The sequence below is a fragment of the Melanerpes formicivorus genome, unplaced genomic scaffold (genome assembly GCF_026170545.1).
Source record: "Melanerpes formicivorus ecotype bairdi unplaced genomic scaffold, bMelFor1.0.p_v2 SCAF_37, whole genome shotgun sequence".
In the NCBI taxonomy this organism is placed as follows: domain Eukaryota; kingdom Metazoa; phylum Chordata; class Aves; order Piciformes; family Picidae; genus Melanerpes; species Melanerpes formicivorus.
The window spans coordinates 1,813,334-1,836,874 of record NW_027142389.1 but is presented as its reverse complement, the minus strand read 5'-3'; the positions used below and the strand labels follow the sequence as shown (position 1 = coordinate 1,836,874).

General features: G+C 59.8%; 1 protein-coding gene across 1 annotated transcript; it reads left to right on the top strand.

Moving 5' to 3' along the window:
* Positions 1 to 1,390: 1,390 nt before the first annotated feature.
* MPP1 (MAGUK p55 scaffold protein 1) lies at positions 1,391 to 21,891 on the top strand. The gene is made up of 12 exons (XM_068157554.1): positions 1,391 to 1,649; positions 7,795 to 7,938; positions 8,235 to 8,313; positions 9,214 to 9,299; positions 10,416 to 10,484; positions 14,833 to 15,029; positions 15,265 to 15,371; positions 16,576 to 16,656; positions 17,167 to 17,247; positions 17,681 to 17,883; positions 18,470 to 18,544; positions 20,519 to 21,891. The coding sequence occupies exons 1-12, from the start codon at positions 1,548 to 1,550 to the stop codon at positions 20,693 to 20,695; spliced, it is 1,401 nt and encodes a 466-aa protein (XP_068013655.1). The 5' UTR covers positions 1,391 to 1,547; the 3' UTR covers positions 20,696 to 21,891.
* Positions 21,892 to 23,541: the final 1,650 nt, after the last annotated feature.

The following is a 23,541-nucleotide window of genomic DNA, read 5'->3' as shown; positions in this document are numbered from 1 at the left end:
CCAGGCACACAAACTGGCAGCTCCTTGTCCTGCACAGGTCTGCCCGGGCACACAAACTGGCAGCTCCTTGTCCTGCACAGGTCTGCCCAGGAAGACAAACTGGCAGCTCCTTGTCCTGCACAGGTCTGCCCAGGAAGACAAACTGGCAGCACCTTGTCGTGCACAGCTCTGCCCGGGCACACAAACTGGCAGCTCCTTGTCCTGCACAGGTCTGCCCGGGCACACAAACTGGCAGCAACTTGTCGTGCACAGCTCTGCCCGGGCACACAAACTGGCAGCTCCTTGTCCTGCACAGGTCTGCCCAGGAAGACAAACTGGCAGCTCCTTGTCCTGCACAGGTCTGCCCGGGCACACAAACTGGCAGCTCCTTGTCCTGCACAGGTCTGCCCAGGAAGACAAACTGGCAGCTCCTTGTTGTGCACAGCTCTGCCCGGGCACACAAACTGGCAGCTCCTTGTCCTGCACAGCTCTGCCCGAGCACACAAACTGGCAGCACCTTGTTGTGCACAGCTCTGCCCGGGCACACAAACTGGCAGCACCTTGTCCTGCACAGCTCTGCCCGAGCACACAAACTGGCAGCACCTTGTCCTGCACAGCTCTGCCCGAGCACACAAACTGGCAGCACCTTGTTGTGCACAGCTCTGCCCGGGCACACAAACTGGCAGCTCCTTGTCCTGCACAGGTCTGCCCAGGGAGACAAACTGGCAGCTCCTTGTCCTGCACAGGTCTGCCCGGGCACACAAACTTGCAGCACCTTGTTGTGCACAGCTCTGCCCGGGCACACAAACTGGCAGCACCTTGTTGTGCACAGCTCTGCCCGGGCACACAAACTGGCAGCTCCTTGTCCTGCACAGGTCTGCCCGGGCACACAAACTTGCAGCACCTTGTTGTGCACAGCTCTGCCCGGGCACACAAACTGGCAGCACCTTGTTGTGCACAGCTCTGCCCGGGCACACAAACTGGCAGCACCTTGTGGTGCACAGCTCTGCCCGAGCACACAAACTGGCAGCTCCTTGTGCACAGGTCTGTCGGTGCTTGGGCACGTCCGGGGGCTGGCAGGGGCCAGGACTGTTCGCAGCAGAGCCATGAGGGGGAGGATACTGTTGGAAAGACCCCAGGCGGGCAGCCGTGGGGGTCAGCCGGCGGTGCTGCTGTGCCGGCGGTGCTGCTGTACCGGCCGTGCGGGGCCGCCTTGCTCCTCCCTGCGGGTTCTGGCACCCTGCCCCGCGCCCCTTCCCGGGCGCCGCCCGCTCGGCACCACGCCGGCAGCGGCGGCGCGGCCGCAGCCCCCGTGAGGCGGCGCTGCCCGCAGGGTCGGCCCCGGCCCTCCCCCGGCCGGCTGGCTCCGCCCGGCGCCGCGCCGCCCGCCCGCCTGCAGGCCTCTCCCCGCTGCCACTCGGGCGGAGCGGTCGGGCCCCGCGGCGCTGCTGGAGCCGGGGCCGTGCGGTGCGGGCGGGACCGGGCCGCTCTGCTGGAGCCAGCGCAACCGGCTGCAGCTGCTGGCGGCGGCGGCGGAGCGGCAGCGGCAGCGGCAGCGCGGCGGCAGCATGACCCTCAAGTCGGGGCGCAGCGCCAGCGCCGGCAGCATGCGGACGGCGCTCTCCGACCTCTACCTGGAGCACCTCCTGCAGAACCGGGCCAAGCCCGAGGTGAGCGGCGGCTGGAGGGCAGCGCCGGCCTCCAGCCCCGGGGCGCCCCCGCGGCGGGCCCGGCAGCCCCAGCCAGAGCGCTCCCCGGCCCCCCACCCCCGTCCCTTTCCCTGCCGAGGGGCATAGTCCCCCGCGGTGCCTCCCTCCATTGTACATCCCTTGTGCCCCCCTTGCCCGCGGGCCCAGCTCGGGCCCGCACAGGGTGCCGAGGGTCCTCCTCCATCCCGGCACCCCCGCAGGCGCAGTGGGGAGCAGTGCCGCTAAGGCACAGACCCCGCGGAGGGCAGAGGGTGGGCATCCAGGTGCGTGCCCTGTGTGTGCCACCGCCGGTCCGCAGCACCACAGGAGCGGGGCTCCACGCTGGGGGACGGGGGGCGCCCGGGGCGAATGGTCAGCGAGCGTGGCTGGCACAGCATGGCCGGGCAGGGAAGAAGGAGCTGGGTGCACGGGAGGAAGCTTCAGCGCCCTGCCATAGGGGAGCTTGTGCTTGTTTTGCTGCAAAGTTATAGCTGGTCTGAACTGGAACTGCCTGTCACATGAGCTGATTCAGCTGCTGAGCAACCTCCAGGTTCACAGCACGGGCTGGAGGGGCGGTGGGTCTCAGCCCCAGAGGAGGAGGATGCGACCAGCCCTCCTCACACCTACCGCACGGCAGGGAGTGGGCTGGAGGGGACACAGTGCACCTCATCTCCAAGGGAAGGAAAGTAGGCTGTGCCAGCCTGTCCTGCTGGGAGGGCTCCTTCCCCAGACAGTGTCATTTGGGGTAGCTTGGGTGCAGCTGGGAGAAGGTCAAGAGTTCCCAGTGCTGAGCAGCTGGTGCTTTTCTCCCAGCAGAGGTTTCCAGCTTTGAGCAGGAGTCCCTGGCAGAGCCATGGCAAAACATGTCTGGGCTGAGATTGCCTTGCAGTTATGGGGAGCTTGCTTCTGGGAGCAGGGAGGAACTTTCCTAGAAGCGCTGCCCTTGGCCGATGTTGTTGGACACTCCAGCATCCAAAAGAGGCTGGTCAGATGTATCCCACACCAGTGGCTCATGCTATTTTTATGGCTCAACCCTGGTAGAGTCCTTTTAAAAGCAGCACAAAAAGCTTTTAAAGCACAGGTAGCTGCAGAGAGGAGCTCTCCCATCCCTTTGGCTTCAGGATGCAGGCAGAGAGTCTGCCTGGACTCTGGCAGAGCAGGGATAAATTGCCAGTGGCAGTAGGACATGGAAGGCGTAGGAGCTCCCTGGCATTATGGTACATGTATTCCAGCAGGGATGAAGAGAGAGTTGGTGAGCTGGGTTCTGCCCTGGCCTTTTTAAGAGGAGCTCTGTAGGGCAGGCACCCAGCTGGGGTTATGTGTCCTGGGCTTGTCAGTCACAGTGGGACATCAGCTAGCAGCACCTCTTGGGAGGGTGCTGGGCCCAGCTGGCTGCTCCTTGGCTGGCTGGGAAGTTTCTCTTCCCCATTTCCTCTGGCAGATCCACGTGCTGGGAAGTGTCGCCCTGCCTTCCTCCTGTGACAGCAGGGCATGCAAACCCTCACCAAGGGGAAGCCATTGCTAAAAAAACAAACCAAAGTGGAGGAAGCCTCTTGCTCCCTTGCCTTGAGCCCCATCACATACCTGCATATCTTTTCCTTATCTCCTGACTGGCAAACACAGATTTACCAGAGAGGTGTGGGCTATCTTTCCAGCTGTGCACCTGATTGGCAGGGTGGCCCTGGGCATGTCTCTTTATCAGCTGTGATTCAGTTCCCCAGCTGTAAAATGGGCAGCAAGTGTGACCTTTGGGAGTCCAGTGGAGAAATGAGGGTGGCTGTGGAGAGAGGTGAGCCCTAGGATGTGTAGGGGACACTGCACTTCCCTATGGGCAGCGGTTCCCAGCAGCCAACCACTGCCAGCTGCAGAGCAGACGGAGGCCACAGTCCTCAGGGACCACGTCCTAAAATGACCATGGCATGGTTGAATGCCAAGGAAAACTCCTGGGCTTGACCAAAATGAAGTGGGGAAGGCTGTTCCAACTTCTTAATCTGCAGTGTATGTTGCCATGTTCCAGTCTGTAAGAGCTGCAGGGGGAAAGCTGTTCCTGCAGGCCTTGTTGTGGGAGGTGGGGATGGAGAGGCTGGGTGGCTCCTCAGGGTTTCTCCTTTCAGTGCTGTGCTTTTACTGGCTCTCCCTTGGAGGGGACCAGTTTCACAAACACATCTGGAAGGCTGCATCAGCCTTTCCTGGTGGGGAGATCATGCCTCAGCAAAAGTGGTTTGTGTTCCCTTGACAAACCTAACCCTTCTCCATCCCAGCACTCCATGGTCTGGAGTCGGTGTGAGGGCACGCGGAGCCAGCGGCGTCTCCTGGCCTCCACCACAGCTTGCCTCCCTCCTGTTTCCCTCTTCCCCTTCCCACTACGACCTGTTGGTGTTGCCAGGCCTTTCTCCAGTGTCAGCAGTGTAATCCTATTTGATTTCTAAACGTTGCTTTTCTTTGGTTTAAGCCTGGATCATGCTGCCAGAAGGGGTCTTGCCAGGATGAATTACTTCTGAATGCTTACTTAGCTCTTCTCCAGGCTGCTTGAGCAGCTCTCAAGCTCTTTTTTTTCCCCCCTTTTTATTTTCCTTTTCCTTTCCTTTTTTTTTGGGGGGGGGAGGAAGGGCTTTTTTATTTGTTTGCTTGGGTAGGGTTTTTTGGGCTGTTTTTTGTGTGTGTGTGTGTGTTTTGGGGTTTGGTGGGGGGGTCTTTGTGTGTGTGTTTATGGGGGTTGGGGGATGTCTTTGTGTGTCTGTGTGTGTTTGTTCTTTTGGTTTACACACTGCTGTGGGTTTTTTTCTGAAGCTGTGCTGACCATGTCCACACATCTGCTGAGCAGTGGGGAGGTGAGGTTGGAGTCCTAGAGGGCAGGAGGATGCATTGCTGAGCCAGGATCTCTCTGCACCAGCATGCTCCAGCCTCCCTGTGCACGCCCGCGGTGATTAGAATGTGATGGGTGATGAGTCCTGGAGGAAGCTGTAATTATCTTGCTCACTGTGGGCAGCAGAGCACATCTCCCTGCCAGCCCAGACACCACCAGTCCCAGGGGATCCCAGCTCCAAGGTTCCTTCCTGCATCTGAGCTGCTGTACTTTGGAGTACAAAGCTGGCAGCATCCTGCCCTCTCTCCGTGTGCTCGCCAGCAGGCTCTGCCCTCCTAAGGCCACATGATACTGGGCAGAGCAGCAAGGAGAACCCAGGAACCAAACCACCTAACAGCACTACAGTGCTGCTTCCCTCAAGTGCTGCTTCAGCCTCCTGCAAACAAGCTGCCCAGTTAATGTTTGATTTGCCCAGTGGCATGCAGCCTGCCTCGGCCAGAGCAGCAGCAGAGGCAACCCTGGCAGATGAGTGTGACCCTGCCGGGGCGCAGGGTGCCAAGCCCTGGGCTCCTCTCTGAGGATTGCTCCACACTCAGCAAATTCCTTGTTGGCAAACACTGCCTGGGAAGCTGGTGCCTTCCCCTCTGCCCTGGGATATGGGGCAGAACTCTGGAGTCTGGAGGAAAAGGCAGGCAGGGAGCTGGGGTGCTCGTGGTTTCTCTGTGCGTTGCCCCCTGGAGCAGGATTTGTGTGTGAGGATTTGTACCCTCACCATGCAGCCAGCTGCAAGGCTCCTGTGGGGCTGCTGGATGCTGGGCAGCCCTTTTTGCACCCCTTGCCTGCCCCAAAGCTGTCCTCAGCTATGACCAAGCCTGGGGCTGTGCAGAACCAGCTGTGGCTAGTGACCATGGAGCCAGCTCTTGGCAGCCCTTGCAGATGTTCCCTGCAGAGCAGTGCATAAGTAGCAGGGTCTGGCCTGCTGCCAGCACGACTTGAAAGGCTCTTGAAGTCATAGGCTGGGATGGAGTGAGGCAGCTGAGAGTGTGGTGGCTGCCAGGAGAGTGCAGGGAAGGTGATCTGGCCAGCCTGCTCACTTGCATGGAGTGTGAGAGTCATGCATGCCTCCTGTCTCTGCCTTCTGGATGCCCAGCGCCGGGGCTGGGATCTGCCAGCTCGTGGGTCTGGTCCTCCTTAGGAGCCAGGCATTTTCCCATTGCTCTCCACTGGCTGCAGCGTGGTCAGCAAGAGCCCAGAGCATCCTGGAGTGGCTCTGTCTAGGGCAGGAGGAGGTGCTGAAGGACCCTGCTGGGTTCAGAGCTGCCCTCAAGTGACTGGTGGCCATGCTCAGGTAGAGCAGAGTCTCTGGCAGCAGGGCTTGCTCCCTGGGAGTCGCCAGGGTGACACTGGTGCTGCGTCAGCATCCAGAGCTGGGTGTTTTCTCCACCTCTCAGCAAAAAGTAAAGGTCAGGGCCAGGAGGCTCGTTGGCAGGGCTGGTGAGGATGGCAGGGACGGGAACTCCTAGGCCCTGGAGCACACTGTCCTGGGTCATGGGGCTCTGCTGAGCCTAGAGCTTTGGAGCTGAGGGGAAAGGACTTCCCCAAGGCACAACCCAGATAAGTGTGATCTCTGCTGACTCAGACTGCCTCGTGGGCACTTTGGCCTCAGGCAGGGCTGAAGAAGTTCCTGGTCCTCCTCTTTCTTCTCCTACTTGCTGGCTCAGCAGAGCCAGGACCACTGGCAGAGAACCAAGGGCCAGCTCTAGGCACCCACAGTGCTGGCTCTGTCTCTGTGCCCTAGGAATGGCATGGTAGAGATGGCATGGTACCCTGCTGGCACTGGCAAGCCAGGCTGAGGGGCTGCAGGTCGCTCTTCCTTCCACCCTGTGAGTCCTTGGTCTGGTTGCTGCTCTAGGCTGAGATTCAGCCTCCTCCATATTTAAGCTGTTGGCAGCTGGAGCCCACGCAGTTGCCTTTTTCCTCTGAGGAGGAGGTTGATTGGCTCTTCTGCAAGTAGTTGGCTTAAAAATAAACCACACATCTTGCCTGCCACTGCAGCATGGCTGCACAGTTCCCTGCACCCCTCCCACCCTGGCTCTGCACTGTGTCCATCACACTCTGCTTCATCCCTCTGCCAGTGCCTCTCCCACCGACCTGCCTGGTGCTGGCTCTGCTGCCTCCGGCTCCCTCCCTGCTTTTGGTCTCTCTCTGGGCCTGGCAGTGCTCTGGCACACCCCTACCAAAGCCCAGTTTGTTGTTGTTTAGTGACACAGCTGCACCCCACACAATCTGTCCCATGGCCTGGCTGGATCTTGCCTCTTGGCAGCCTTTTCTCCACGCCAGACCAGGTACAAACCGGGCATCAAAGCCAGCAGCCTGGCATCTAGTGGGGCAGCTGGGAGGGTTTGCTTTGCCTGGCTTGTCTTTCCAGTGCTGGCCAGCATGGACTGCACTCTGTCAGTTGCCCACTGATGTAGATGAGGAAAGGTTGAACTTTCAGACTGAGCAAGGGCAGACCCTGGTCCCAGCTCTCACAGCTGAGTCCCAAACAGCTCTGTGCCCTGGGTGAAGCTGTCCTGGGCAGCGTGCTCCCCACGAGCCAGCTGCAGCACACAGGTAGTGCTTTGGGACTTGCTGCTGCAGATGATGAGCTGTAAACAATTTGGCCTTCTGCTACCTGAAGCTTTTCCAAAGCTTTCTTATCTCATGTGACTCCCAGGGTGGAAAACAGCAGATCAGCTCCACATCTTCAAGGGTGAAGCTCTTCTTCTTCCCTTGCTCACACTCTCCTCTCCCATGGTTCTCACCTTCCACTGTGCCCCACCAGCACCCCAGGCACCCTCAGGCACCCTAACATAGAATCAGAATCAGTCAGGGTTGGAAGGGACCACAAGGATCATCCAGTTCCAACCCCCCTGCCATGGGCAGGGACACCCCACACTAGATCAGCCTGGCCAGAGCCTCATCCAACCTGGGCTTAAACACCTCCAGGGATGGGGCCTCAACCACCTCCCTGGACAACCCATTCCAGGGCTTCACCTGGTGAAGAACTTCCTCCTCACCTCCAGCCTGAATCTCCCCACCTCCAGCTTCATTCCATTCCCCCTAGTCTTATCACTCCCTGAGATCCTGAGCAGTCCCTCCCCAGCCTTCCTGCAGCCCCCTTCAGGCCACAATGAGGTCACCTGGGAGCCTTCTCTTCTGCAGACTGAGCAGCCCCAACTCTTTCTAACATGAAGTAGCTCAGCCCCACGGTGCAAGCTGGCATGCCAGGCCCTGTCCAGGTGGAGCCCCTGAAGGCCAGTGTTTGCTTTGCCCTGACAGGCTGTCCCTCAGGCCCAGAATGCCATGACTGAGGACATCTACACCAACGGCTCGGCGACTCCGGGCAGCCCCTCCCACAGCAGCGGCCGTGAGGTGCGGAAGATTCGCCTCATCCAGTTTGAGAAGGTCACAGAGGAGCCCATGGTGAGAGCTGGCAAGAGCCCAAGCCTGCTAGCACCCAGGGGTGGAGGGGCAGGTGGAGCTGTGCCAGCAGCCTGGCCCTGGGGGAAGCAGAAGATCAAGGGAGGCTTTGGCCATGGGAGCGAGGTGCTGCCTCCTGCCTGGGGACCCACAGTGAGCCCCATCCAAGGGCAGTGATGCTTGTGCCAAGAGGAGCTGCAGCAGGCCACCCACCAGGGGCATGGGTCTGGAGAGGACTTTGCTGGCAGCTCAGGAGCTCTCCCCTCCAGCAGGCAGTGATGGATTTTCCTGTCTTCCAGGGGATCACGCTGAAGCTCAACGAGAAGCAGAGCTGCATGGTAGCCAGGATCTTCCACGGGGGCATGATTCACAGACAAGGTAACCAGGCCCTCCCAGAGGCACTGTGTGGGCTGTACCTCTGCAGATGCTTCCAGTGCAGGGAGGAGGCAGCTCCCCAGCACTGCTGCCTTTCCCCTGGGATATGGATATCTGTGTCCATTCCTGCTCTAGGAAGATGTCAGGACCTGGCTGGCCTCTCTGCATGGAGGCACTGGGGAGAAAGGGAGGACTGGGGGAAGGGCTCTCCATCTGTCTCTGGCTCGTGGTGAGGTCACTGCAACAAGATGGATCATACCCCAGAGACTAGGTGGGAAGCTCTTCCCACTCCTGAAGTGCACAGGTGGACAGGCTTGCTGGGGACTGGCCCTGGAGACCAAACAGTGCCTAAGTAATCAATTAGGTGCTGCTTTCTGGGTTGGAGTCTTGCCAGGGGGTCATGGAAATGAGATGTTCTGTGCTCAGGAGAAGAGGCCCCTTTTCCAGCCTTGGATCCAAGTGGGAAGCATGAGCTTACCCCTGCCAAAATGACCCAGGAGGCACTCCAGTAATGCTAGTGCAGCTTGGTTTGCAGCAGTCTGTCTGAGGCTGTGGTCTGGCTGGGTGTGTGAGCTGAAAACACACATAGTCAGGAGTGCTTGTGCCAAGGGCTCTGTAAGGAGGCTGCCATGTGGCTTCAGGTGAGGTGCTTGGAGCTGGGGTGAATGGCTCTGAACCAGGCTAAAGCACTGAAGGGTGCATGGTGGAAAGAAACCTGATGACCTGCAGACTGGTGAAGTGTGTGCTGTGATGTACTCCCCTGTGCCACGGGTGGCTGCACAAGTGTTAACCCACAGTGTCCTGGGGGCACTCCCAGGGGGTAGGGAGGCCAAAGGACCTCTGTGGTTTGGGTTTAGTGCCTGGCTCTGTCCTGCATCTTGATGTTTCTCCCCTTGCTGGCAGGCTCCCTTCACGTGGGGGATGAAATCATAGAGATCAATGGGCAGAGTGTCAGCAACCACTCCGTTGACCAGCTGCAGAAGATGCTGGTAGGTGTTTGTGCTTGGTAGGGGTGTTCCCCAGGAAGGGCCTCTTTGGCCTGCAGATGTGCATGCTGCGTGAGCCTTCACCCCCTCCCAGAGCCAGCACACAGCTGTGAGGGAGGCTGTGCTGAGGTGCTGTAACACAGCCAAGGGATGGGCCCTGTGTGCAGCCTTGTGGTCCATGTTTGCTGCTCGTTTCTGACCTCCTGAGAGCAAGAGTGAAGGCTGTTGGCCGAGTTCCTGAGGTGCTGATGTGTGTGGGGCTTGGAAACCACCTCAGCCTGCCAAGGCTGGGGTGCAGCTCCAGCTCTTGCAAGGCTGAGCTGCTCCTGCAGGTCATCTTGCTGCCATTTCTCTGCTGCTGAGATCACAGCCATCCTGCCAGCTCCTTGCTAGAGACAGCTTTGGAGAGGATCTCAGACCTGCCTTGTGTTCACACTGAGGTCATCCTGATTCATGCCTAGCTTGTGGGACCTGGCAAGAGGGAGCTGGTGGTGGGGCTGAGGATGCCCACCAGCAGCTTAAGTAGGGTGCCTGGCCCTGCTGCAGTGCCATAATCCTCTTCTGCCTGGTGGCAGCATGTCTGCTCCAGACAGTGGGACCTGGGAGGGTAGTTGGCCCAGGAGGCCTCTCCAGGGCTCCAAGTGTGGTTGTGCCCATGGGAGCATGTAGGTGTCATGAAGCACATGGGGCAAAAGTGCATCTGTCCTGTGGCAGGCAAAGGAGTGTGGTGCCTCTGCTGTCACCAGGAGGGCAGGAGTGAGAGGCCAGCATGGAAGGGACCTGGCAGAGCCACCCTCTCCTCCCAGGCTCCTCACTGGGATGATACAGATGTTCATTCTGGTGAGGCTTAGCAGTGCCTCCAACCAGCCCCTCGTTGGGGTGTTGGTGTCCTCCCATGGGAATGGGACAAGCACTGCAAAGCTGTGCAGCCATGGCTCTTAGCTCCAGCACAGCTGGTTCTGGCCAGGCTGTGGTGTCCCCAGGCATCACAGCATGGCTGGGAGCACCCAGGAGCTTTGCCTTTGTGAGCCCTGGCACTCAGCAGCTCCCTGCACAGGTGGCTGCTGTCCTGCCTCTGCCTCCTCCAACATTTCTTTCTCCCCTTCCTTTGTTCACTAGAAAGAAACCAAGGGGATGGTCTCAATAAAAGTCATTCCCAACCAGCAAAGTCGCCTCCCTGCTCTGCAGGTAAGTGCAGCTGCAGGCCTGCAGGGGACAGGACCTGCCTGGGGAGGGCTGGGTGGGACCAGAGCAACCCACAGGAGTCCAGAGCTGGGGAGAGAGCTGTGCTGAGGCAGGGAAGGAGAAGGGGACAGCTGCCTGCTCGCTTTGCCTGAGCTGCTGGGGGCTGAGGGAGCCTGCCCTGTGCTTGCCCCACTGCAGAGCAGCAGGCTGGGGCTGCTCCCTGCTGTCACTGGTGGCTGTGGCTGCTCCCTGCTGTCACTGCTGCCCAGATGCAGCACTGGGCTGTGGCTGCTCCCTGCTGTCACTGCTGCCCAGGTGCAGCACTGGGCTGTGGCTGCTCCCTGCTGTCACTGCTGCCCAGGTGCAGCACTGGGCTGTGGCTGCTCCCTGCTGTCACTGCTGCCCAGGTGCAGCACTGGGCTGTGGCTGTGGCTGCTCCCTGCTGTCACTGCTGCCCAGGTGCAGCACAGGGCTGTGGCTGCTCCCTGCTGTCACTGCTGCCCAGGTGCAGCACTGGGCTGTGGCTGCTCCCTGCTGTCACTGCTGCCCAGGTGCAGCACAGGGCTGTGGCTGCTCCCTGCTGTCACTGCTGCCCAGGTGCAGCACTGGGCTGTGGCTGCTCCCTGCTGTCACTGCTGCCCAGGTGCAGCACAGGGCTGTGGCTGCTCCCTGCTGTCACTGCTGCCCAGGAGCAGCACTGGGCTGTGGCTGCTCCCTGCTGTCACTGCTGCCCAGATGCAGCACAGGGCTGTGGCTGCTCCCTGCTGTCACTGGTGCCCAGGTGCAGCACTGGGCTGTGGCTGTGGCTGCTCCCTGCTGTCACTGCTGCCCAGGTGCAGCACTGGGCTGTGGCTGCTCCCTGCTGTCACTGCTGCCCAGGTGCAGCACAGGGCTGTGGCTGCTCCCTGCTGTCACTGCTGCCCAGGTGCAGCACAGGGCTGTGGCTGCTCCCTGCTGTCACTGCTGCCCAGGTGCAGCACAGGGCTGTGGCTGTGGCTGCTCCCTGCTGTCACTGCTGCCCAGATGCAGCACAGGGCTGTGGCTGCTCCCTGCTGTCACTGCTGCCCAGATGCAGCACAGGGCTGTGGCTGCTCCCTGCTGTCACTGCTGCCCAGGAGCAGCACTGGGCTGTGGCTGTGGCTGCTCCCTGCTGTCACTGCTGCCCAGGTGCAGCACTGGGCTGTGGCTGCTCCCTGCTGTCACTGCTGCCCAGGAGCAGCACTGGGCTGTGGCTGCTCCCTGCTGTCACTGCTGCCCAGATGCAGCACAGGGCTGTGGCTGCTCCCTGCTGTCACTGGTGCCCAGGTGCAGCACTGGGCTGTGGCTGTGGCTGCTCCCTGCTGTCACTGCTGCCCAGGTGCAGCACTGGGCTGTGGCTGCTCCCTGCTGTCACTGCTGCCCAGGAGCAGCACTGGGCTGTGGCTGCTCCCTGCTGTCACTGCTGCCCAGATGCAGCACAGGGCTGTGGCTGCTCCCTGCTGTCACTGGTGCCCAGGTGCAGCACTGGGCTGTGGCTGTGGCTGCTCCCTGCTGTCACTGCTGCCCAGGTGCAGCACTGGGCTGTGGCTGTGGCTGCTCCCTGCTGTCACTGCTGCCCAGGTGCAGCACAGGGCTGTGGCTGCTCCCTGCTGTCACTGCTGCCCAGATGCAGCACAGGGCTGTGGCTGCTCCCTGCTGTCACTGGTGCCCAGGTGCAGGAGCTGGAAGGCAGGGGGCCGGGGCCGGATGCCACCAGCAGCCTTGTGGGCGGTGAGTGAGAGGAAGGAAGTGGTGAGGGAGAGGAAGGCAGCTACTTGTGCCTGCTGCCACTGCCAGGCTGGGGGTGATGTGCTGTAGCAGGGGGTGACACCTGCTGCCCTGCTGTGACTGAAATGCTCAGGAATGCTTGGGAGGATCCGCAGGAGCAGCAGCACTGAGCACTCAGGGTTCTGGAGGTCACCTGCAGTCTGCTCCCAGGTGCACATCACAGCCTTTGGAGTTTAAAGACCAGGGCCTTGTCCTGCTGGAGCCTGCTCAGCATCTGGGCTTTTAGCCTCAGAGCTGGGGGCTGGCAGCTGGCAGGCAAACAGCCTGCATGTGGAGCTGGCTCTTTGCAGTCCATGGGTGATGCCTGGAGCTGTCTGATGCTGACTCCCAGTTGGTGTGCAGGAGGAGCTTCCCAAAAGTGACCTGTGTCTGGCTGTGAGTGTAGAGAGCTGCAGGCAGTGCTTGCTGCATGTCCCTTGTGTGTTTGTGCTGCTGACCAGCTTCCTTGTGCCAGAGACTGTTTCCAAAGCAAGCATCAGTCCTCATCCTGAAAGGAAATTCCACTCTTCTTGTCTTCCATTGGGAGAGATCTCATCTCACAGCTTGACCTCCTCTGTTCTGCTTTTCTGGCAGTGAAAGGGATTGGTGTTTGTGCCCTGCTGGCCTTGAGCCTCAAGCAGCCCTGCTGAAGGAGGACATGCTGTGGGAAATGGTTTTACTGTGGAACAGGGACAGCATGCTCTGTCCTGCTCAGGGAGGATGGTGTTCCAGGCCCTGATTAACACATCTGAGGACAGGACATGGGCGTCATCCCAGAAAGGTCTCTTGCTGGTGGCACAACTGCTGGGCAGTCCCAGGCATGCTGCCAGCCTGGGGCTCAGCAGCACCCATGACTTCTGAGAGAGCCTGCAGGACTTCACACCGTGACTGGGAGCTCCCAGGAGGAGCCCACAGGCAAAGCAACAAAGAACCCAGGAGGGGAACAAGGGCAATATGAGGTCTGTGCTTAGCCACAGCCCTACTTTGTTCCCTAAACCCTGCCTTTCACTCCCTGCCCTCCATTCCCTGTCCTGACTCTCCTCTCACCCTAGTCCTGATCCTGCTGGGTGCACTGGCCAGAGGCAGGTCTCAGCTGCTGCAGCATTTCAGACAAGAAAGCATTCCTGCAGGCACTGAGAGCAAGCAGCAGTGGAGGAAGCAGTGGCTGCACACAGGGTCTGCCCTCCTCCCAGGGAGAGGTGAATCTCAGCCATCCTGTTGCTCTCTGCTGGGCTCTTCTTCCTGAACACCCTTCCTGGCAAACAAGCTCTCTGTGTCAAAGCTGTTTCTATCCTCAGCTTGCAAAGATGCCTGGGGGCAGTGGGAGCCTCAGGGGCACCCAGGTGCTTGCTGGATTAAGGAGGGCTTGAGGCCAGGCAGAGGGACCAGAGTGGTCTGCCCCAGTAGGACAGACAGTGCAGACTGCTGCCCAAAGAGCTGAGTGAGCAGAAGGGACAGGGAAAGGCCACTGTCTGGTGCTGCCTTGGCCCCCAGGGCTTCCCCAGCAGTGTGGCACAGTGGGAAGCTGCAGCAGTTGCAGTTGCAGCAAAGGTGATGTAATGGTGCAAGAGTGTAGCTGATGCTGAAGGGGCCAGGAGAGAGCCAGGCAGGGATGGACAGGGCACCACAGCCTTGGCTCCCCAAAGCCCCTGTGCCATGCAGGGGAATGCCCAGTGCTGGGGAGATGCCAAGGAATAGCAGCTGGGAGTTGAGACATGGCCCTCTCTGGGGTCCCCAGGACACTGGATAGCAGGGTGCACCCCACTGCAGGGGTGGAGAGCAGGGGGGAAGGGGCTGAGGGACCTGGGGTGGTTTAGTCTGGAGAAAAGGAGGCTGAGGAGAGACCTTACAGCCCTCTGCAACTGACTGAAAGGAGGCTGTAGCCAGGTGCATGGCAGCCTCAGTGATAGCATGGGAGGAAATGGTCACAGGTTCTACCAGGGGAGGCTTAAGTTGGATATGAGAAGGAACTTCTTCACTGAAAGGGTTCCCAAGCACTGGTTCCCCAGGGGGGTGGCTGAATCCCCATCCCTGGAGGTGTTTAGAAGAGGCAGAGTTGAGAGGACATGCTTTAGCACCAGACTGTGGGGGAGGTAGAGAATGCTTGGACTCAATCTTGCAGGTCATTTCCAACCCAAACAGTTCTCTGTTGGTCCAGGTGGTAGGACTCCCCTCCAGCTGGCTCTGCTCCTCAGCACTCAGCAAGCACCCAGGGGGGCTGTGTGTCAGGCTTCAAGCACCAGCTGTGGGTCCTGCAGGGCAGCAGCCCTTGCACTGGCTCCCAGCAGTGCCAAGATACCATCCTCCTCCCTCCCTGCCTCTGCCATGAGCATGCCCCACTGCAGGTCCCTGCCCAAGAGCTTGCCCTAAGGCTCTCTTCTGCCCACTCAGCCTCCTGGGGCCTGGCCAGCAGCAGGGGCTGGCTTTCCTCCTGGAGCAGGGCCCCTGTGCCTGGGGGCAGCTGAGCAGGCGCTGCCAGCCTTGCTTTGTGGGGCTGGGAGCTGGCCACAAGCACTTTCAGGCGCCTTGCAGGGCCGTGCTGAGGCTGCTGCTCTCTCTGCTGCAGATGTTCATGAGAGCACAGTTTGACTACGACCCCAAGAGGGACAGCCTGATCCCCTGCAAGGAGGCGGGGCTGAAGTTCCAGATCGGAGACGTCATTCAGATCATCAACAAGGACGACAGCAACTGGTGGCAGGGCAGGGTGGAGGGCTCCTGCACCGAGTCAGCAGGACTCATTCCTTCTCCAGAGCTGCAGGAGTGGTAGGTCCCTGCCTGTGGCCGGCAGGGCTGGATCTGGGCACGGGGAGCGGCGGTGACTGAACCAGCCTCCCTGCAGGGAAGGGGAGGCAAACCTCTCCTTCACCTGCTGCAGGGACAGCCTTTAGCTGTCCCAGCAGCCACCCTGCTCCTCTGGTGCCTGCATGTTGGAGGGGTCCCGCTGCTGCCCTGAGTGGGGGTGGCAGCCGGAGCGTGGCGGTGTCCTCTGTCTCGGCAGGCGTGTGGCCAGCGTCACCCAGCCCGGCCCCAGCGAATCGCCCAGCTGCAGCCCCTTCGGCAAGAAGAAGAAGTGCAAAGACAAATACCTGGCCAAGCACAGCTCCAGTGAGTGTGGGCAGGGCAGTGGGCTCCCTCCCCAGCCACAGAACTCTGCAGCTATCCTTTCTTAAAGGCACAGCCTCAGCTGCCAGGCTGCCCCTCGCTGCTGCCTCAGGGCAGAGGCAGATCTGCCTTCCGTGGGAGTCAGACCAAACAGCCCTGCTGTGTTGGCAGTGGGGCCAGACCAAACAGCCCTGCTGTGTTGGCAGTGGGGCCAGACCAAACAGCCCTGCTGTGTTGGCTGTGGGGCCAGACCAAACAGCCCTGCTGTGTTGGCAGTGGGGCCAGACCAAACAGCCCTGCTGTGTTGGCAGTGGGGCCAGACCAAACAGCCCTGCTGTATTGGCTGTGGGGCCAGACCAAACAGCCCTGCTGTGTTGGCAGTGGGGCCAGACCAAACAGCCCTGCTGTGTTGGCAGTGGGGCCAGACCAAACAGCCCTGCTGTGTTGGCAGTGGGGCCAGACCAAACAGCCCTGCTGTGTTGGCAGTGGGGCCTCAGCTTTTCTGAGTCCCTTCTCCAAAGCCCTCCTAGCCCTGAGGTGGCCACAGCTGTGTCCCCATGCAGCACACGAGGCCGGGGCTGGCTCACCCAGGGGCCAGACCCCAAGCTCCTGTGTGCTCTCCTCTTCTGACAGTCCCTGGCACTCCTGGCCCCAAGCTCCAAAGCCTCAAACCCCACAGGCTGCTCAGCACAGGGCAGGCAGTGGCCTTGCTGCTGCTCAGCAGTTGCCATCCCATGTCTGTGGTGGGGCAGGGAGTCTGCCCCTCAGCCCCCCCTGCAGACACCCCCTGCTAGGCATGCCCTGGGCCAGCAGGTGCCTGAGGACATGCTGGCTCCTAGCTCAGCCTGCAGCTCCAACCAGCAACAAACAAGGTCATAAATCAGCAAGATAAATAAAGCTCCCTGCAGCCTCCTGCCACCTCCCCACTCAGCTCCAAGGTCCTTCTGCCCTGAGCAGAATTAAGTACCCCAGCTTCTCCTTCAGTGGCTGCTGGTCCAGCTCCCCAGCACCCCCTCTGCCCTTCAGATGCTGCTTGCTGCTGAGGCTGCTGCTCTTGTCCTTGAGCAGCCAAACAGGGCTGAGCTCCCAGGCCAGTCCCAATGGCTCCCTCCACTTTTCCCAAGCCCTGGCTTCACACACAAGCAGTCCTGCTGCTGCAGAGGGGCCAGCTGTGACCATGTGCTCTGTCATTGTGTCTCCACCTCAGTTTTTGACCAGCTGGATGTGGTTTCATATGAAGAGGTGGTGAGGCTGCCTGCCTTCAAGAGGAAGACTCTGGTGCTCATTGGTAAGTCCTGCTCCAGGCACCCTCCACAGTGCAGGGGCTGGGTGTGGTGGGTCCTGCAGGGGAACCAGGACTGGACAGGGGCTGGGGCAGTGCTGCCCTTTAAAACCTACTAAGATCTGGGGAGCATTTCTTCTGCCTAGAGCAGGCACCAGGGGGGTTGACCCCTGTGTGGCATTGTGCATGGCCTGGCACCTGCACTGTGGTGCTGATCCAGGAGTTTCTAGCTCCTGAGTATCCTTAGGGCTGATTGTTGTGAAAAGCAGCCCTGGCCTGTGCAGCTGCACCTGAGCAAGGGGTCCCACCCTGCAGCTGCTGCGCTCCTGCTCTGCTCAGTGGGCACCAGTCCCCTCTCCAGCTGGGGCTCAAGGTGTGCCCAGAGCAGAGAGCAGCTTTTCCAAGGCTGAAGGACACCCTAGACAAGCTCAGAGGAGGCCTCAGGAGCGCTGCACCTTTTCTCAGAGCTGCAGAGGAGCCCCAGCACACCCTCTGTCCGTCCCTCTCTCTCCGCAGGGGCCAGCGGCGTGGGTCGCAGCCACATCAAGAATGCTCTGCTCAGCAGCAGCCCAGAGAAGTTCATGTACCCACCTCCATGTAAGTACCCAGCCAGGGTGGAGGGCACCTTCACCTTCTTGGGCCAGGATCCCCTGGCAGCAAATGGGAGGCAGGGAGACGTTCCTGCAGCACCACCAAGCCCCCGCTGTCACAGGCCATCACACAGCGCACTGCAGGGCCTCCCTGCCTGCTGTCCCACGGGCTGAACAGATGGCTGCAGAGCTGCTGCTGCCTGCATCACATTTCACAGCCCAGTGGCTCTCCTCAGGCTCCCTGAGTTCCCTACTTGTCCCAAGCAGGAAGGAGTTGAAAGGGGATAGGTAGATCCTGGCCTTGAGGTCCCCAGGTCCCCCACACCCTAGCCCCACGCTCAGCAAGGGAAGGCAGCATTCCCAGGTCAGCCAGAGCAAAGGCTGCCTGCTCCCCTCCCCAGGCCTGGGGGCCAGAACTCACCCTCTCCTTCCCTCCCCAGACACCACACGCCCCCAGAAGAAGCACGAGGTGGATGGGAAGGATTACTTCTTCGTGTCCACCGAGGAGATGACGCGGGACATCCTGGCCAACGAGTTCCTGGAGTTTGGAAGCTACCAGGGAAACATGTTTGGAACCAAGTTTGAAACAGTTCACAAGATCCACCAGCAGGACAAAGTTGCTATTTTGGACGTTGAGCCCCAGGTAGGGAGCAGGAGAAGGGGTGGGCAGGAGAGGGGCTTGAGTGTCCCTGCCTTTCCCCAGTGCACTGCCCACCTGCCCTTCCCAAAGGAAAAGCCAGGGAGTGCTGGGGTAGCAGTTGCATTCCCAAGACATGTGTGCAGTGAGGATGTTCCCCATCACTGCATCCCCCTGCCTGTGACAGCAGCAAGGCCAGGGCCAGGATGCTGTGGGATTCAGGGGCAGGGGCCCTGCACAGAGACCCTTTCCCCTCTCCAACACCAAGCGTGGGGCTGCTGCTCTGCAAAGTGGCAGCTGCATGCAGCAGCCAGCTCAGAGCAGGGCTGGGGACACCCTTACATCCTCCTACCTGAGCTGCAGAGGAAGCCATGCTGGGACCCCTCCCCCAGCTTCACCCAGCTGCTCCCACAGCACACAGCCACCCCCAGCCTCAGGAGCCCCCCGCGGCCTCAGCCTAGGGGTGGCCCCTTGAAGCCACCCCTGCACCAGGGGCAGCATCACAGCCTGGCTCAGGGCCAGCCAGCAGGCAGTGCCTGCTCCCACCCCGAGGCCTGGCCATGCTCTGGTAACTGCACTCCTCTCTCCACAGACCCTGAAGATCATCCGCACCGCCGAGCTCTCCCCGTTCATAGTCTTCATTGCCCCAACAGACAAGGCAGAGCAGGTGGGTGGCAGGACGCTGAGGCTGGGCCTGTCTGCTCCTGGCAGCAGGGCAGGGAGCCTGCTGCAGCACCTCAGGGCTCTCTCCTTGCTCCACATCAGCCTCTTCATGTCTGCTCTGATTTGTGTGGTCCACAAGAGCAGGGCAACTTCCTCAGCCCAGACCTGAGAAACAGGAATCGGTATCATAGAACCAGTCAGGGTTGGAAGGGACCACAAGGATCATCCAGTTCCAACCCCCCTGCCATGGGCAGGGACACCCCACACTAGATCAGCCTGGCCAGAGCCTCATCCAGCCAGGGCTTAAACACCTCCAGGGACAGGGCCCCAACCACCTCCCTGGACAACCCATTCCAGGGCTTCACCACTCTCATGGGGAAGAACTTCCTCCTCACCTCCAGCCTGAATCTCCCCACCTCCAGCTTCATTCCATTCCCCCTAGTCCTATCACTACCTGAGATCCTGAGCAGTCCCTCCCCAGCCTTCTTGGTGCTTCCTGCAGCCCAGCTGTAGACTCTGAACCTGACACCCCCCCCAGCAGCACCATCAGCCACTGGCATGCAGGGGGGAGCACAGCCCAGCACCCAGGGCGGTCTCCAGCTGCAGCAGAAGCATTTCTCCTGCCATCAGCTATGGAAATGAGACACAGGAACAGCAGCTCCTTTCATTCTTTGCCTCATTAAGTTGCTCATCTCTCCAAGATGAGGCTGAAAGCAGCACTGCTGCTGGAGTTAACTCATGCAGTGCCAGGCACCATCAGGCTGACAGCCACAGGCTGCCATGCCACAGCAGTGCTGCCTGCCTTGCCCTGCTGCAGTGTGCAAGCTTCCCTGAGGGCCAAGCTGAGCAGGGAGACTGGAAACCTACAGAGCTCTGCAGTTCCTGGACTCATGGCCAGCCAAGGCCAGCTCTCCCAGCCTATTAATCTTTGTAGAGCTTAACATACAGATAGCTTGCAAGGAGAGGGGGGTTATGCAGCCTTCAGGGGCATGACAGCCAGCAGAGTACTGCAAAGCCAGAGACAGCAGGCTGGGCAGGGGGGAAAGTGCCAGGGCAGAGAGGGCAGTTAGGCAACCTGCTGCCCCCACCTCCATGCCCCACCACTCACCACTGCCTCCAGACAGAGACCTCCTGCCAGAGGGGACAGGGCCAGCCCTGCTGCTGCAGGCTCTGTGCACAGCAGGCTGCCACAGCTCAGGTTTACAGGAAGGAGAGCCAGAATGGGACCCAACAGAGCTACCATGACTCAGGCAAGCTGCTTATTGCTCTCCCCTCTCCCAGAGTTGCTGGACAGAGCAGAGCTGCAACAAGTGCAGCACCCCAAACTCATCCCCCTGCAAGCACAGAAGCAGGGAGCCACCTGCATTTCAAGGTCCATCAAGGGAAGTCTGTGGAAGTTGGGCTGGGCTTTGCCATGGAGGGCAGAGCTGTCCACAGGGGCACACTCCTGGGATGTTCCTGCTAGCTGGGGAGATGTGCAGACACCAGCAAGAGGGGAGAGGCAGCTGTGAAGAAATTGAACTCCATCCTAGCCAAAACCAGTAGAGGGACAAAGCCAACAGAGTGTAAAGCTCTGCCAGCCAGTGCTGTTCTGGTTAGGAGTGAGGAGGGATTATGCTGCAGGGATCCTGCCTTGAAAAGCAGCCTTGGGACTTGAGCTACACTGCATAGCATAGTCATAAGCAGCCTGCTGCCTGGTAACCCTCCTCCCAGGGAGCTGCCACAAAGCATTTTAAAGATAAAACTGAGACCAAGCACATCTGGCCTGACCCTGGCAAGGCAACCTGATGCCCCCAGCAGTGGCCCCGAGTCCTGCAGAGCCCTAGGGACTGCACAGCAGCTCCCAGCAAGCTGCAGGGATGCTCTGTGCTCTGATACTTGCTAACCATTTGAGTTGTTTTGGGTGGTGGTGGGGAGTTTGCTGTTTGGGGTGGGCTGTGAGAGTTGCCTCCTCAGCTCTCTCTCCCATTTCTTCCAGTCAGAGGCTCTGCAGCAGCTGCAGAAGGAGTCGGAGAGCATCCGGAGCCGCTACGCACACTACTTTGACCTCTCCCTGGTCAACAATGGGGTAGAGGAAAGCCTCCAGCTGCTGCAGGAAGCCTTTGAGCAAGCCTGCAGCTCTCCACAGTGGGTGCCCATCTCCTGGGTCTACTGAAAGGGCATCTGACCCCAGCTGCTTCCCATCAACCATCCTGCAGCCACGGGGAGAAACCTTCTCTTTAGCTTCCCCCGATCCACACGCAGCCCAGCACAGCTCCCTTCCTCTGCTGCTCCATGGACATGGTCTTGGTCGACACACACACACAGACAGGGTCTTTGGATCTCCTCTCCCAGGGGAACAGAGGACAGGGACTGCCCAGGGGATGTCCACTTCCCATGGCATGGTGTAATGCAGTGCTAATTTAGGGGCTACAGCAGAGCCCAGGGCACCCCCTCAGCTCAGAGCACAGCTGCCCACCTCAGCGGGCAAGGAGAAGCACAGACCTGCTGCAGCACCTGGCTGCCCCCTGCACCAGGCCCAAGGGAAGTGGCAGAGCAGGGAGCCTTTCTGGGCAGCTGCCCCCTGCCCTCACAGGAGCACACCTTGCCACAAACACCTCAAAAGCCTGGCTGGTGTCCATGAGGCTTCAAGCAGCCCAGGGCTCAGGAAGCTTCACACAGACCACCCCTGAGCTCCTCCATCCAAGTGTCCCCCTCCCAGATGGGGAAGAGCAGAAAAAGCCAAGCCTGGATTTGACAAAGGTGGCGTGGAGCTAGCCACCCCCAGGCAAACCTCACCCTGCAGCACTGTGTTTGGAGTGCTCTCATTCACCCTGTGCAGCTGTAGTTGTGTTGACATTCTCACCGTGCAGCTTAGATTGTTACTGCCTGGCTGGAGAAGCTCAGAGCAGCTGAGGGAGCCCCGCAGACCAACCCCCAGCGGGGCCGCCTCAAGGGGCAAGCTCCATCCAGCCACCACTTACCTGTTGCATGCAGTAGAAACAGTGTCTCTATAAAGATCATCCAGGCATGTTTTCCAGAGTCTAGGGTGTCTCCCACACTGTATGCAAACATCAAGCCCACCCCACTCCAAGGGGCTCCTTCTCCAGGAGCCCCCTGATGCACAAGCCCTATGCCACGACCATGTCCAGGAAGCATTGCCGTGGCTCCTGGGCAAACCACAGCCATCACCTAGGTGGGAGACTCCCATGTGTGTGTTCAGCAGTCAGCTAGGGCAAAGAGGGAAGAAGGCTTGTGCAATCTTTTATTTTCAGGATGCCAAAAAAATACTACCAGTTGATGTGCAATAGGGACCTCTGTTCTGATCCACTGCAGGGAATCAACAAGCAGCAATAAACGTGTGCTGAAACACTGCTGTGGAAGGTGGATTTGCTTCTTAGGGTGAGCACCTGCTGGCAGCAACCAGCCTCTCCCCACCTCCCTGCTCCTAACACACCCCAAGGGTAGGCAGGTCAGGACCAAGCAGTCCCTGGAGCCACCATCACTGCTGTCCAGCAGCTCACGATGGCAAAGGGGGAAAGGGAGAGCCCAGCTTCCCGGCATGCTGCAGTGGCCTTTGCTGGAGAGGGGCCCTTAAGTACCTGGGAAGTTCTGACCAGTAACCAAGGCCCCTCTAGTGATGTTCCAGGCAACATAGTATCATACTATCAGTCAGGGTTGGAAGGGACCACAAGGATCATCTAGTTTCAACCCCCCTGCCATGGGCAGGGACACCCCACACTCGATCAGGCTGCCCACAGCCTCATCCAGCCTGGGCTTAAACACCTCCAGGGACAGTGCCTCAACCACCTCCCTGGACAACCCATTCCAGGGCTTCACCACTCTCATGGGGAAGAACTTCCTCCTCACCTCCAGCCTGAATCTCCCCACCTCCAGCTTCATTCCATTCCCCCTAGTCCTATCACTCCCTGAGATCCTGAGCAGTCCCTCCCCAGCCATCCTGTAGGCCCCCTTCAGATACTGGAAGGCCACAATGAGGTCACCTGGGAGCCTTCTCTTCTGCAGACTGAACAGCCCCAACTCCTTCAGTCTGTCCTCATAGGAGAGGTGCTCCAGCCCTCTGCTCATCCTCCTGGCCCTTCTCTGGACACCTTCCAGCACCTCCACATCCCTCTTGTAATAGGGGCTCCAGAACTGGAGGCAGTACTCCAGGTGGGGTCTCACCAGAGCTGAGCAGAGGGGGAGAATCACCTCCCTCGACCTGCTGGCCACACTTCTCCTGATGCAGCCCAGGATCTGATTGGCTTTCTGGGCTGCAAGTGCACACTGAGAGCTCATGTTGAGCTTTTTGTCCACCAGCACCCCCAAGTCTCTCTCCTCAGGGCTGCTTCCCAGCCAGTCACTGCCCAGCCTGGATTTGTGCCTGGGATTGCCTGAACCCAACTGCAGGACCCTGCCCTTATTCTTATTGAACCTCATGAGGTTGGCTTGTGCCCACCTCTCCAGCCTGTCCAGGTCCCTCTGGATGGCCTCCCTTCCCTCCAGCGTGTCTGCTGCACCACACAGCTTGGTGTCATCAGCAAACTTGCTGAGGGTGCACTCAATGCCACTGTCCATGGCACCCACAGAGATGTTGAACAAGCCTGGTCCCAGGACTGATCCCTGAGGGACTCTGCTTGTCCCTGGCCTCCTCTGGGACATGGAGCCATTGACAGCCATTCTTTGGGTGCAGCCATCAAGCCAGTTCCTTATCCATCTAGTGGTCACCCATCACACCCATGTGTCACCAGCCTGGAGACCAGGATGTGGTGCGGGACAGTGTCGAAGGCTTTGCTCAGGTCCAGGCAAACGACATCAGTTGCTCTTCCCTCAGCTATTAATTTCATGAGCACGACCAATTTCATGAACATGAGCACCTCTCTGCACCAGCAGCTTCCCCAGGAGAGCAGCACTAAGGCTGGGTGGAAGGGGCAGCTGTTTGGCTCCCCAGCTGCATCACGCCCGCGGTGGTAAGCTGCCTCCCCACTCAGCAACCTCTTGCAGGCCCTGGGTAAGCAAGAC